The sequence below is a fragment of the Phaseolus vulgaris genome, chromosome 7 (genome assembly GCF_000499845.2).
Source record: "Phaseolus vulgaris cultivar G19833 chromosome 7, P. vulgaris v2.0, whole genome shotgun sequence".
NCBI classification, from domain to species: Eukaryota; Viridiplantae; Streptophyta; class Magnoliopsida; order Fabales; family Fabaceae; genus Phaseolus; species Phaseolus vulgaris.
The window spans coordinates 8,348,913-8,363,473 of NC_023753.2; the positions used below are offsets into that span (position 1 = coordinate 8,348,913).

General features: G+C 28.9%; 1 protein-coding gene across 1 annotated transcript; it reads right to left on the reverse strand.

Moving 5' to 3' along the window:
• Window positions 1-6,620: 6,620 nt before the first annotated feature.
• On the reverse strand, window positions 6,621-9,379 carry LOC137828536 (uncharacterized). The gene is made up of 3 exons (XM_068635154.1): window positions 9,072-9,379; window positions 8,769-8,849; window positions 6,621-7,337 (listed from the first exon to the last, which is right to left on the reverse strand). The coding sequence occupies exons 1-3, from the start codon at window positions 9,228-9,230 to the stop codon at window positions 6,966-6,968; spliced, it is 612 nt and encodes a 203-aa protein (XP_068491255.1). The 5' UTR covers window positions 9,231-9,379; the 3' UTR covers window positions 6,621-6,965.
• Between the last annotated feature and the right edge of the window lie 5,182 nt (window positions 9,380-14,561).

Genomic DNA, 14,561 nt, shown 5'->3' on the forward strand with positions numbered 1-14,561 from the left:
GAACACACTCGGCCTGCGAACACTCACAGCAATTCGACTCTATGTTACGTTTAAACCAACTCACTCGAGCCTGGGGCATATGTACTACCGGATGGTCGAAAGGCCGACTAGACGACAAGATGCAAAGCTAAACATGTAATTAGGTATAAACAAGCCAACTTAGGTGATAAGCACGGTTAAGGCACAATTGGGCCTTCGTTTGGACCCTAAAGCAGGCCCATAACAACCATAGCCCATCTAGAGCAGTATAAATAGCAGAAGAGGCACAACACCCAAGGTAACTATTCACTCCCTACTCTTTTAGTACCTAGCTTTCGGTCTGATTTGATCGTCGGAGTGTCTTTGCAGGTACTCCCCCATCGTGTCCAGACCAAAGAAGATCCAACCAAAAGAAGCCTAACCGAAAGACCAGAAAGACGAGAAGATTGCAACAAGAAAAAATGTTCAAAGTTCTAGTATTGTAATAACAAAATTTCCTACAATATTTTTTTGAGCAAAATGTTCCAACACATCTTTCTAATAATAACATCCCCACCAAATATTCTCGTGCCCTATTTCACAACAAAAAAAAGTAGTTATTATTCAATTTCTTGGGGACAAACAACAAAATCATAAACTTATAAGTGGTGCAAGACCATCATCATCCAACTTATCATAAGAACCATGTCTCAAGTCTTGGAAAAGAAACTCGATCATAAACCACAGACAAGAAACTGATATGTTTCAAATAAAAATTGCAAAACATGAAGAATCATTCTCCAACAACACAATTTTTCACCATGGTGTTAGTTCTATCTAGACGACCAAAATCTTCCTTGACTAGGGTCCCCATCTTCTTCTCTTCATCTCTGCAAAAGTTGAAAATGCAACATATCATAAAAATCATAAACACCAATCAAAAGAAAAAAAAAATCTAATAGCAAGCAACAAACATACCTATATGATCGAGAAAAAAAAAGAGATTGAAAGAATTCACGGTATATTAATGATTGGTTCATGATGACAAAATCTGCTTGATTATAACCAAAATAACAAGTAATGGCCACAATGACATTCTAATACATAATGGGTAGGGGTAAGTACGTTAGAATATTTTAATTATTCATAAAATAATAAGAAGATAAATAAAGAAGCAAAAAGTTTACAATTTCAACTGGAAGTTGGTGAAAATGAAGATGTTCCATGACTCTTGTAGTAACTAGTGACTTTTATGGATAATATAAATCATAGGCCAAGGTATCCTAAGTAATGGAGCAAAATCATAAAGTAAAATCCAACGTCAAGTAAAATATTACAAACAGAAAAATAAGAGAGCAGACACACATTCCAACTTTAGTATTAATATCAACCTGCATCAAGAGCCCATCAAGTATCAAAATCGCACCACAATTAAAACAACATCACACATCATATTATACTAGGGAAATGTAATAACTTAAGGTCTTTGTAAGATCGAGGCATAAGGTAAGAACAAATATATTAACTATTTTTCAATATAGTTTGTGATCCCTGCATTCTATGAAATTTGATGTTACGAAATTTTTAATATATGTTTATTTTGTTTCAAATATATAACAATAATGTATTTACATTGTTGTTACCTTTATTAGGAGTTTTGTTGTCTGATAATTAAAGTTGTGCTTCTAAAAATTCTACTATATTATTTTGTTTTGCTTGAAAGCTATACTATATACATTGTTACTCTTCTCTTTACTAAGAGTTTTGTTTTTTTGTTTATACTAATATGTTTTTGTGAGTTTAAATGTTAATTGTGTTTGAATATAGTTTATGGTTATTGCATTGTTTTGGACTTGAACAATAGTGTAAGTTTATTTCGTTTAACAATTAATATATATATTTTCAATTTTACAACGATTTTTTTTTTAAATAGTGAATCATGACTTAAATCTTGATTTGTATATAATATCATCTAAAAAGGTTGTCTTTAAAGATTAAATTTGAGGATCAAGTGTTATATGAACTAGCATCAGCACAACTGTTAGCAATTAAAAATACAGTACAAAATGAAAAAAAAAACTATTTTTTAGGTAAACCGATGTTGATGTTTAGGTTTCACAGTTGTTTATGTTTTGTTATTGTAAGGAATTGTGTATAATGTACCTTATAGATACGAGTAACAAAAATTATTATGTATATAATTGTATTTAAAGTAATATATGCAAGGTGTACTATACTTAAAGGGTTATGATAGTAATATTAAATTTAGAGAGAATTATATTATTCAAATTTATTAACTATGATCATTAAAAAAAGTTATGAATTTAAACTATCGACATTAAATATATAATCCATTAATATAGTAAATTTAAAAATATTTTCAAAGATATTAATTCCATTAAAAATTCCGAAATGGTAATTTAGATACGATTGAATACCTTTTGTTTATATAATTATAATAACTATTAATATAAAATATTTTTTTTATAAAATACAATATTTTCATACAATAAAAAACTTTCTTATTTTATTGTTAGACATATTTTTTCAATAACAATGTATATATTATATTAAAATTTTCAAATTTTATTATATAAAAAAATTAAATATTAAATTTTAATGATAAATTTAAAATTACAAACGAAAAAAAAGGTTCATGCATACGCACGAGTATCATGCTAGTTTCAATTAAAAATGGAATGTTTCTTAAGTAGACGTGCAAAAAGAAAAAGTAAAATGAACATGACTACTCCAACCCATATTTAAAAAATGCATTATAGATTTTAGATTTAATCATACCATATTCCTAAATGCCATTTTGTTTAATCTTTTTAAAACTCAAAAATAATTTTAAATTTATTTATTTATAAATATAAGTTACAATAATAAAATTAATTTAAATTTTAAATACGGTTAAAGTTAAGTTTAGAAGTAGTATAAAGAATTGATTGGTATGATCGCGTGAAGAGTGAAACACGAAAGTGCAATCTTTTTGGTCATCCACGTAATCATTGTGTGAGCATCACTGTAGCCCACCACTCTCTTGCATCAATCATTATTTTGCTTTCAAATTTTTTACATCCAAATTATGAAATCATTTAAGCTCTTCAATAAAAAGAGCTTTACATAACAACATATAAATAGTTTTTATATTTTCCTTTTCTCACGTGCTATAAATAAAACTTACATCACATGAGTTTTTAGATTTATAAAATGGAGTAGCATTTTATAATCTAATGCAACACATCATAAAAATAATGATGACATGTCATTGAGATTGGAATGAATACTAAATGACTTCATTTGGAAGTGTCAATGGTTTTCAATCACTGTTATCTTAATTAATCACAATTGCTGTCTCATCTCATTCCAGACCTAGAGATATTACTATATTGTGAAGCTAAGATTAAGAAAACTTATCAATAATTACGTTTAGATAATCGAAATTTCTAACATATACATATAATTTTACGGGTGCAAATAATGGAAAGGTTACTCTTCCTTTGGACCCGATCCAGAATCTGTGGTGGCTACACTGTCGGATGCTTTAGCTTCAACCAAAATCTTTACCCCACCAACTACCTAGCTAATAACCAATTTCTTAAAAAAATGTATTAATCTATTCATTATCAAAACATAAATCATAATTTAAAGTTTAACTCCTTGTTACAAAATTATATAAAATTATATTATATAAAGTGGAATTTGTAAATTAGTCTTATCTTTTGTCTATATGATATTTTTAACTCATCTTATACTTTAAAATATTAATATTTTTTATGTATGAAATTAAATATTTATGAGTAATCTAGCAACGTCGGAAAGAGATGAGAGTATGTGTCTAATAAATCTCAATAGAATAGACTATGATATCATATTACAAACTGAGTTTAAATATAATATATTTTATTTTAAAAGATAAAAGATCAAATTTAATTCCCTTCTTATTATTTGTGATATCAAACATTAATATAAGCATTAAGAGTCTAAATTAATAATCCTATATATTATATAAATGTTGGCCGTTTTTTAAAGCATTTCAATAACAAAAAACAAGAAGGTGGCGACCTTAGTTTTCAAGTTCTACCCGTCATCTGAATAAGAAGGGTGAGAAGTATTTGAATGTGAAGTGGTGTCTAGTTGTGGAATCGAAAAAAAAGTCTAATTGAGAAACTTTTGTTGAATAAAGTAGATTAGTCTATCTCTAAGTCAAAGTTGTAAAAGTTCAAAGGTAAAAACATCTACTTAAAACAAAATAAATATTAATCTATCATCGATTAGAGATAATGACATTTCATAATATATAAGTAAGTGCAAACTTCATTTTATGAGTCAATTTTATAAGGTTAAGTTATATTTAAAATTCAGCTCTTAATATGGTATCAAAGTCATTTAGAGTCTATCATAAAAACAGTTTGTTTGATTTATCAGGTCATCTGCTATTGGATCATTCATAAATATATAGTCTCATGGATGAGTTGACAATTTTTCTTGAAGATATAAATTAACTAAAGATAAGAATATAAGAACATTTAATAGTATAGTATGTGAGTAAATACAAATATCACCTTATAAACTGATTTTATAGGATTGAATTAAGTCTAAAATACATTTTCTAATAATAAATTCTTATTAAAAATTTGAGTTATATTTTAAAGATTTTCTAATTAAAATAATGTTAATGATATTTTATGTTAAATTGAAGATGTCCTAATTGATATTGAGACAACTATGTTTAAAATAACGTATGATGATAATGTCTTAAAAATAAAACCGAGTTAAAGATATCAAATTAAAATTTGACTTAAAGCTACCTTCACTAACCTTAAGTTAAAATTACTTTATAACATTTAGTTACTTTATTTAAAGTCAAGTAAAATTTACACTAACTTTAAATATCAAATAAAAAAATTAACAAGTTGTAATTGAATATGAATAATCGTTTGCAGCTAGTAGGAAACTAGTATTCAAATAGGTCCAAACATTTCCTCTTATGCTTTCAATACTAGAAGAATGATTAAACTTTTTATCTCTTTTAATATAAGATTTTCAATTCTAACTTAAATTTTAATACCTTAAAAAATATCAATAATTAAAAACAACAATATACCACGATGCACTTTATTTATCATGAATCTAAAATATATTTTATAAGTTTAAAAATATTTGTTCATTACAATTTTAATTATGATATAATTTATATATTTGAATTGTTTAGTTATCATAAGTTTAGTTGTATGAAATTATATTTATTTTTGTGCAATACACAAACTAGAATATTAATTATTAATAAATCATAAACTATATTTATTAATATACTAATCTCAAAAAGAGAAAACGAGTTTAATATAATAACTTAGTAAGAATAATATGTTATTTGTTTTTCATTTTTGTACTAATAATATATTTAGTCATTTGTAAATATATAGACGATACGAAATTCAGTAAAAATCGTGTATATATATGGGCTTTTCATAATATCCATATTTCAAATGGTTATTACTATTTGCTCCTCAAATTTTCACTTCCCACACCCGTTTATAAAAGGACGTTTACTCTAATACTCTTATTCACACATTTTATTAAATGAAAAAATTATGAACAAAATAAATTTTAAAAAACTATACATTTTGATGGAAAAGAGTGAGTTCTTAAAAAATTTTATACTGATATTTTATTTTTATGTTCAATAATTGCACGTTTACAAATATGAAAATGCATGTGTTTTAAGTGTTAAAACTTTACAATGAGATTGATATAATTAAAATTAATGATCAATATTTATATGTAGAAATTTTAAATTTTAAGACAATAACTTCTTCCGTATGTAGTATTGGAATAATACTAGATGTACACATGGACACAATCTTATCCTTTAGCTTCAAGTATTCTTCTGATGCTAAGATGCCTTCTCTGCCAAAGCCATCTCATTCACAAGCGATTCCAATGCTAAGTTTTCTTCCCTTCTTTTCTCATTCCATGCTTTAACACTGCATTTCTCAAGTGTAGACCCTTTTTTTTTTCTTTCTTTTAGAAACTACCAAGCTTTGATCAAACGTATACAACAATGCATCATCACCTAGGAACTTTGTTAAGTTCATCCTAAAAAGGCTGTGTGAATTGCAGCTAAATGGGTGTCTTTATTCCCTCTCTTGGTAAATTGACAATAGTACAAAGACAATAACAGAGAAGAAGCTATAAGGATTAACAAAATAGATATGAAAAGCAAAGGGATATACCAAAGATGCTGAAGTTGTGAATTACAGCATATAGAATTTGTGAGATGGACTGATAGTGGCCTTCTGCATGGTCAAGGTGAACCACTTCGGAAGGCACAAAAAAAATCTGTATATACACATTAGAATTAAAAATTATTTAATTAATGTTTTGTGTATTTTTATTTATAAAATAATAATGAGTAATAAATTATATTTATGATAATGAATTCTTTAAAGACATTGCACATATAACTGTTAAAATACTACTGAATAATATTATCCATTCTTATTACTGCATACGCTGGAAAAAAATTCAAAACTAAAATTATTAAAGTTTTATTTGTGGTTTACCGTGTCACAAAAAATACTAAATAGTTTTCCTGAAAACAAATTTTAAAAAAATCTTGTCTATGAAAGAATTATGGATAATTTTGCAGCAAAAAATACAACAAAAATTAATGATTAGAAGAGAAGGACATCCATGACACCAAAAATCCCTGAGCTAAGATATGCCTACATTGTAATAAAGTTGCCTTTGAGAGAAGATCAGGGTACAAATTTTAATACCTTTAAACTATTTCAACAATAAACTTTACAAAGAACATTGAACACCTAAGCTATATTACTCCACTTGGATGGTGTAAGCATGCATTGTAATAAGTTAATGCTGTTTTTTGTAGGATGCAACTAGCAAGACTCAGATATGCCCTTCTGTTGGTTATTCAATTCTTTTTGCAGGTAATGTCGAGGGTTGATGAAGCAAACACATTCAGTAGATGAAACAGCAGACTAGTCTGCATGCATGTCCATGGCAGCATCATTGAAAATGAATGCAGCAGAGTCCCTGCTTTGCTGATGAAGAAAGTTGCCTTCGGTGTTACGGCTTCCAATCCCCATGGAGAGACCACTTGAGTAGTTACCTACCTCACCAAATTGACGAACAGGATTTGACAAAACATTTGAAAACACGGAATTCTTTGATTGAATATCGCAGTGCTCAGACCTGAGTCCCTGCCCCATAATTGTTTGGCCAGGAAATCCTGTAGTTACGGGAAAGCCTGAACCAGTGACAGTTGCATGCATTAGTGGTTGTGATTGTTGGTGTTGCTGTGGAGCTCTAGGTGACATACTCGGTTCCTCACCACAATAATCCAGCTCATTCTGTTAGCAGAAAAATCAAATTTCATTTATGCAATCAGTGATCTGTAACAACAAAAACCAATATTACATTGAATGAAGTACAAAGGCATCCCAATGTAGCCCAAACCTGCCATGTTATCAACCACTTTTTTTTTCAGAACTGCAAGATATCAAACTAGCCACAAGTGCACACAAGTTTGAGACAACAATTTCTTAAAAACTGACAATCTTACAACTCTTTAAAATGGAAGGGAAAAAAAATAATGCTTCATCGCCTTTTCTATCCTTCCTAGACACCCTTACAACCATGTAATATAGTTCAAGAATTACGATAAATACCAACTAAACTGCTACAAAAATATCTAAGTGACTAAATCATAATACTTGCCATTCCAATTTGGGGAAATTTGTCTATCCTTTGTATTATCTACCTCTTTTGGCAATCAGCAATCCCAATGTAATTCTGTAACTTCTCAAAGCCCACAAGTGAAACATAAAATTTGAAACACTTGTTTCCATAAAAAATTTAAAATAGCAATTACACTAAAGATTCCACCTCTTCAATAACTTTAGAAAATGATAATTTAAACAGACAAAGGATCAAATAAAAGAAAAGGGCAACATCCATCGGACAAATTAAGATGCATTTCTCCCACTTAAAATTTTACCCAATTTTCCAGACCTTCTCTAGTGAAAAATTCATGCCCCATACCAAGAAAATTTTCCAACATTCTCTGTTATAACTTGCACATAGCCAAACAAAAAGACTCATATTATCAATTTCAGTTCATCAGCATAATCACCAATTAATTGAAGGAAACAAAAAATTAGACATTCCACAAAGAACAGAGACAAATAAAAGAATGATAAAAAGATAAAACTGCAACGGACAAGACAGAAAAAAAAAAAGCAATTTAGAAAAAGGTAAAGACCTGCGTTAATCCAGTCTACAGAAACAAAACAACTGATCAATTAAGCAAACGTCAATACCAGAGAACGAAATCAAAATCTCCAACAAAGACAACAAGACTAACATGAACTTTATAGATTTTTTTCTAGTACTTTTTTTCTTCTCCATAAGCATTGTTTAAGAGTGTGATCTGGGCAAGCTTCAACTAAAGCAACATAGCCTTATCCCACCAAGTGAGGTTGACAACAAGGCTTACACAACGCCGTTTGGATTGGTAACAAACAGGTTTGGGCAAAAATTGACCATTTTTTTATTCAGTTATGCTTGGTTTAAAGTCCTTCAAAAATTTACATTTGTCTCAAGGGAAGAAACAACCCAAAACTAGTTCAAGGCTCCTCTAGCTATCATCCTTGCTGTATGATATGATACATGAGCACCATCTTGTCAGTAACCAGCAAGCTATAATTCCTCACCCTCTAGCATTTTTTTTTTGCTTCACAATGATACTCACAACACAAAAAGAGCCAGAGAATGAAACCAACCTTAATGTAGCCGAGTATATCGACAGTTGCAACTCTTGATCCACCCTCTTGTTGCCTCCGGATCCACTGATAAAGTTCTTCCTGAAATCAGACACAGCTCACACCAATTAAAACAAATTACATAGTTTATTTAAACCCTAAACACAAGGACAAAAACAGTTAAAATGCGGAGGTAAGGACTCAATTGCACACAGGAACAAGAGTTTAAAACCCAAATTAAAAAAGTTAGCTTTTTTGTTTTCGAAAAGTCCAGGAAATTGATGGAACGAAAAGGGGTTGGAGGATAAAAGAGAAAATCGTTACAAGGGAGTGGCGTTCACCGGCTTGGAAGGAGAGTTTGTGGTGGTTCATGGAGAGAGTGTAGAGGTGTGAGAGAGAATTGGCAGCAGTGGAAAATGAAGAGAACATGGTTCGGTCCACCTCGTCCATGCTTGTGGCTATGGATTTTCTCTTCTTCGCCATGCTTGCGCCTGTGCCCAATTGAAGAGAAGAAGTTGTGAGTGGGATTTATGCGTGAAGGAGAAAGAGGGCGTTTCGGTTTTCATCGGTTTCCACCAATACAAAAATTATTCCACTCCATGGATTGGTAATAAAAGATTGTCTTTTGCTTTGAACCACTTTGGTGAAAATATCCAACTTTAAATCGATTTAATCTCATTTTTTATACAATGCTATTTATTCAATCTTTCTTTTTTGTTTTACGTTTTCAAGAGACAATCTTTTGTTTCTTTTCGGGCTAATGGCAGTGATAAAATAGAACCAAAATTGTAATTAATGTTTTATTGTGAGATATTATAAGGAATCATATAATATTATTGGTGATATATATATTGAATTATTAGATAACATTGAAGATTATTACCTCCTTATCTTTAATACCAGACATTTCTAAGATAATTAAATTAAATAGAATAATAAAGAAAATTAATTTAAATTTAATTGAAAATTTAAAAGTTATTACCAATGTAATAAAATAACTTTTATTATTAGTAATTTTAAAATTATTTTTAATATAAAATACAAATACCCATAGTAATTAATAGAATAAATAGATAAATATAGAAATTATAAATTATCTTATAAAAATAACTAATATTTTTTTAAGATGTGTTTTATAATAAAATCGTAAGGAAGTATTATATTTTTTGTTTTATTATTATTTTTGCATCCTATCGCATTTTCACTACTAAATATTTTATTACTTTTTATATTTTTAAGCTTTGTTTCCATTCACAACAGGCTTATTAGCATAGAAATGGAAAAAAGAGAAAGAAAGTATTGTATTTTGTTTGGTAACACTAGGGAGTGGAACGACATATAGTCTAATTTGCAAATATAAACACCTTTTTTTATTTATTTAGGCAACAATCATATGAAAAAAGAAAAGAAAAGTTATTTTTAATGTAATAACAAAAAATATAGTATGCAATATGTATTTCGTTTTTCTTTTTCACAACCATATAAGTACAGGTGACAATGCGAGTAGATATGGGTCCGTCCACACACTGTTACGAAAAATGCGGGATGATTTCACTATTTTGGCCAATTGATTTATTTAGGCTCGTCTTACAGTCTGCGTGACCTAATAATAAAATAAGATGAGTCAGTCCACTAGCATATTTTTATTAAGTTTGTTGCTACTTAATGAGTTATTGTATGACTTATGAATCTAATATTATAGAATATGGACTATTAATTTTATAAAATTCATCCATTCAATATGCAATTTTTATCACTCTTCCTCATTTAAAGTGAAATTGTTATTTTAACTACAAACTTTTCTTTGTATTCATTTTTATGGTGTTTGTTTTATGGATTTTATATTGATATCATTTGGTGTATTCCAATAACAAAATGACATATAAATTCGTTGAATGAAAATAAGCATGTCATAATATTATTTCTATTTTAATATTTTTGGTTATGATAATTTTTGTTTATTGTTTTAGATTGATTCATGTTAGAGGCATTGTGGGTTAATTTAATTATTTATCAGTTCATATTTTTATTGTATTATTTTTATTTTATATTCATTCTTTCATTGTCATTATACAGATGATAAGAAAAATTATAACTATAAAAAAGTGGAAGATGAAAGTTTTTCTAAGGCTTCATCCAATGTTCTTGAAATGGTATAACAAATGTGTTTGATGTGGTGTTGTAATTATGGAGACTTCCTAGTCATAATATAACAATTTACTCATTTTCTTTATCCACATGTTACAATTGTTCTCTTATGTAATGATGTATTTTTGATAGACATTTTCATTATGTTAGATTTAATCTAATTCTTCAAAAATAGATTTTTTTTTTCTTATGCGGGCTAGCATGTAGGTCTACGAGCCCTTATTGTCACCCTTACATAGAAAATTCTCCATGCACCTTCATTGGTTCTTCCTGCACCTCCATATAATTTTTAAATACCAATTGTATCCTTCATAGATGTTAGGTTTTTTTTATCCTGGGTGAGTTCTTTTTCATTTTGAAGGTTGTGGTTCATTGCGGTGGGTGTTTGTTGCAGATTCTTGGTGGTGATGGTGAGTTGTGTGTTTTTCTTCATCGTTTTTGTTCACGTATTTTTGTTTTGTTTTGTTCTTCTATACCAGATTAAATAATTCGATGCACCTCCTTTTTTGAAATTAATATCATACTGGCCAATCCAGAACCTCAAATCGGATATGGGATTGTGTACCAGATTGTACAATCTAATTTGTAAATTTAAAACACAAATCGAATTGTACAATCCAGTACACAATCCTGGATTCAGTTTGAGGTTCCAAATCGGCCAATCCGATATTCATTTCAAAAAAATATTGCATTCCAAATTATAAAATCTAGTATGCACTTAAAAAAATGATTTCTCTTACGAAACCCAATTGTAGGATTTGGGGAAAATAAATATCCATATATCATCTCAGCATTAGTAAAGGATGAAATGACAAATAAGGCATCAAAACAATAAACGTTCATCCCTCCACTTGTGTTGGTAGATGGTTTTGATATTGCAAAGAGAGCAACTCTTCAATTCCTTGAAAAGTTTAAGACTCTTGTTGTGATGGGTGGTGAGCCTGATAAAGAGATTCTAAAGATGGTAGCTAGAACAACTGTGAGAATAAGGTAAAACTCATTTTATTTTTTGTTTTTAGCTCAAATTTGATCACATATTGATACTACAGACAAAATGAAGAATAACTTGTCAACATAACTTTTTAACACGTATGATATTCCCACTATATATTTCCTCATCATTTATAGTTGTATAAATCACTAGCAGATCAATTGACTAATTATTAATGCGGTAATACAAATTGAATTATACAATCTGGTATACTATTGAAAATACAAAATAAATTGTCCAAATTGTTATAGTCTTTAAAATTTGAACAACAAATTGATATTCATACCGGATTGTACAATTAGGTGTTCAATTTTGAATAATATATCATATTCTACAATCCCATTTGTATATCTGAATTCAGTTATACAAAGTGCAAGGGTGCAATGTAAGATCAAAAGAAAACTAGAATTTTTAAATTTCTAAAAAAGGAATGTATATTCACATTTAGGTATGAAGGTGCAGATGGAACAAGTGGAGTGATGACTTTTTACTGCAAGTGCACCGCTTTGTCAGAAGTAATAATTGTCCCTAAGGATGGATATCGACCCCACAAGGAACAGTGAAACATCAAGTACAATAATCGTTAAATATAGAACAAAACAATTAAAATTGTATTGAAAGTAGTTGTGTTGGCGATGATCAATCAGAAAAACAGACAAAGAATTAGTTGTTTCAATTGGAAAAATAAGGATTAGGTTTCATCTCTCTCACTCTCATGTATTTTGATTAGCATGTCAATATTAAGTTCTTTAATTGAAATTGATGCCCGTATAAAAATCATTTATATCGATTCCTCGCATATAAAATCCTTAAGAATGTTCCCTAATTATCGATCCCTCGCATAATTATAAGAACAACTTAGAACGAAACTCAGACGTTTAATAGCAATTAACATTTCAAGTCTATTCGTAGCACTCAAATATGTTGAGTATTGTTGTTTAGGTCCGAACCCTAAAAATACCTCCCGGTCAGATTTAAGATTCTTAATTTGTCACGGAAAATTAAAAGTAAAACAACAATACCAATAATCAATCAAGAACTGAATATGAATATTAATATATAAAATATCACCTCAATACATAAGAGTTTGAGTAGATTACTCCCAATCCCCAAAGGGTAGAATTAGCCACGCATACTTCTAGCACCTTCCATTCTCCCAATTGGGTTACAATTCACTCTACGATGTTTTCCTCTCAATCTGGCACACTAGGGTTGAACCTCTAGCCCCTATTTATCCTAATTTTCTAAGGTTAGGTGGCTTGTTGTGTCGCGCTAATGGGCTAAGTGATAAAACATAAAAATGACTCAATCTTTATTTGCATCTTTTTCCATTCTTGAACTTTCCAACTTTCACTTTTTAGCTCAAATTATTCTCCTTTATTCCAAATCTTCAATCGTCCCTAAAAATCTGCAATTAACACCAAATTTAGGAATAAAATACTCTTATTCAAATAAAGATCATAAAAATGTAAAAAGGTATAAATTCATAAATTAGGGATTATTTTATATGTAAATTAGCAATAAATCTTCATAAGTGTCTATATTTTAATATGAAATATTACTGAAATTAGACACTTATCATGGAGCTGCATGGAAAATTTGCCCCATACATACAAGTGATAAAATATTACTTCTATTTTTGTTATTTTTCTTCTATACTAAACAATTCAAGAAATCATCCTCTTTATACTTTTATTTTTCATTCTTTCAGTATTTATTTTCTTTTCACTTCCTTTCTTAAAACTAAACACATAATTAATATCAATTGATGAAAGTCATCATGAGATTAACAATAGTTATTAGAAAATTTAATAAAATTAAAATGTATAATAATTTATTAAATAGCAACAATGTTATTTGCAAAAGCAAAATATGATACTATCTGCACACAAAAATAACAATATTAATACGTGACTAATTGGTAATAATTTTTTAATAAAAATAATAAACTTAGGAGATAAGTATCTTTACCCACCTGTATTCCAAATATATAAACACATGCTTAATAATATAAAAATTAAATTAAGTGCGTTTCAATCAAATTTGAGATAATCCAATTAAGTTGAAAATAAACCATATAATTCAAATATTTATATATTAATATTTATTGAATAATATATATTTCATAATTAAATGTATTTTGTTTATTTTAATATATTTTAAGTATCTGAGCTCAGGCTAATCTTGGCCTATAAATACAGATTAATTTTATATGTATTATTTACTCAATTCTCACACTCACTTATATATTTATAATTTCATATGTTTTTATTGGCTTAAGCATCGAAGAATCTTATATAGGTAGATTTCTCTCTGTCATCTTCAATAAACTTGAAAATCCTCTCTTGGATTCATAATTCGGCTTGCAAAGCAAACCACCTTCATCCACATTGAGAGACTAATACTCTTTTCCGAGAAGAACATTTGATGCCCACTGCAGACCGAGTAAAGTTTTTCTTGAACCATAAGCCTTATGGTATTAACTATAAGAAAAAAATGTCGTCTTTTAATCTATGATCCCCGAGATGAGAGTGGACGCAACCCTGACGGGACAAATCGAGGTTCTTCTTCAGAAAAATAAACTTGGTGAGTTTGCTACCACCTTGTTCCCTTCCACCCATCACCTTTATAGATGAAGGTTTTTCCCCCGACAATCCTATGAAAGATGACACAGT

Coding starts and splice junctions, on each gene's coding strand:
- LOC137828536 (XM_068635154.1), bottom strand. CDS start 9,230: ATGGCGAAGAAGAGAAAATCCATAGCCACAAGCATGGACGAGGTGGAC. Junction 8,850..9,071: donor CCGGTGAACGCCACTCCCTT/GTAACGATTTTC, acceptor GTCTGATTTCAG/GAAGAACTTTATCAGTGGAT. Junction 7,338..8,768: donor ATATACTCGGCTACATTAAG/GTTGGTTTCATT, acceptor TTCTGCTAACAG/AATGAGCTGGATTATTGTGG.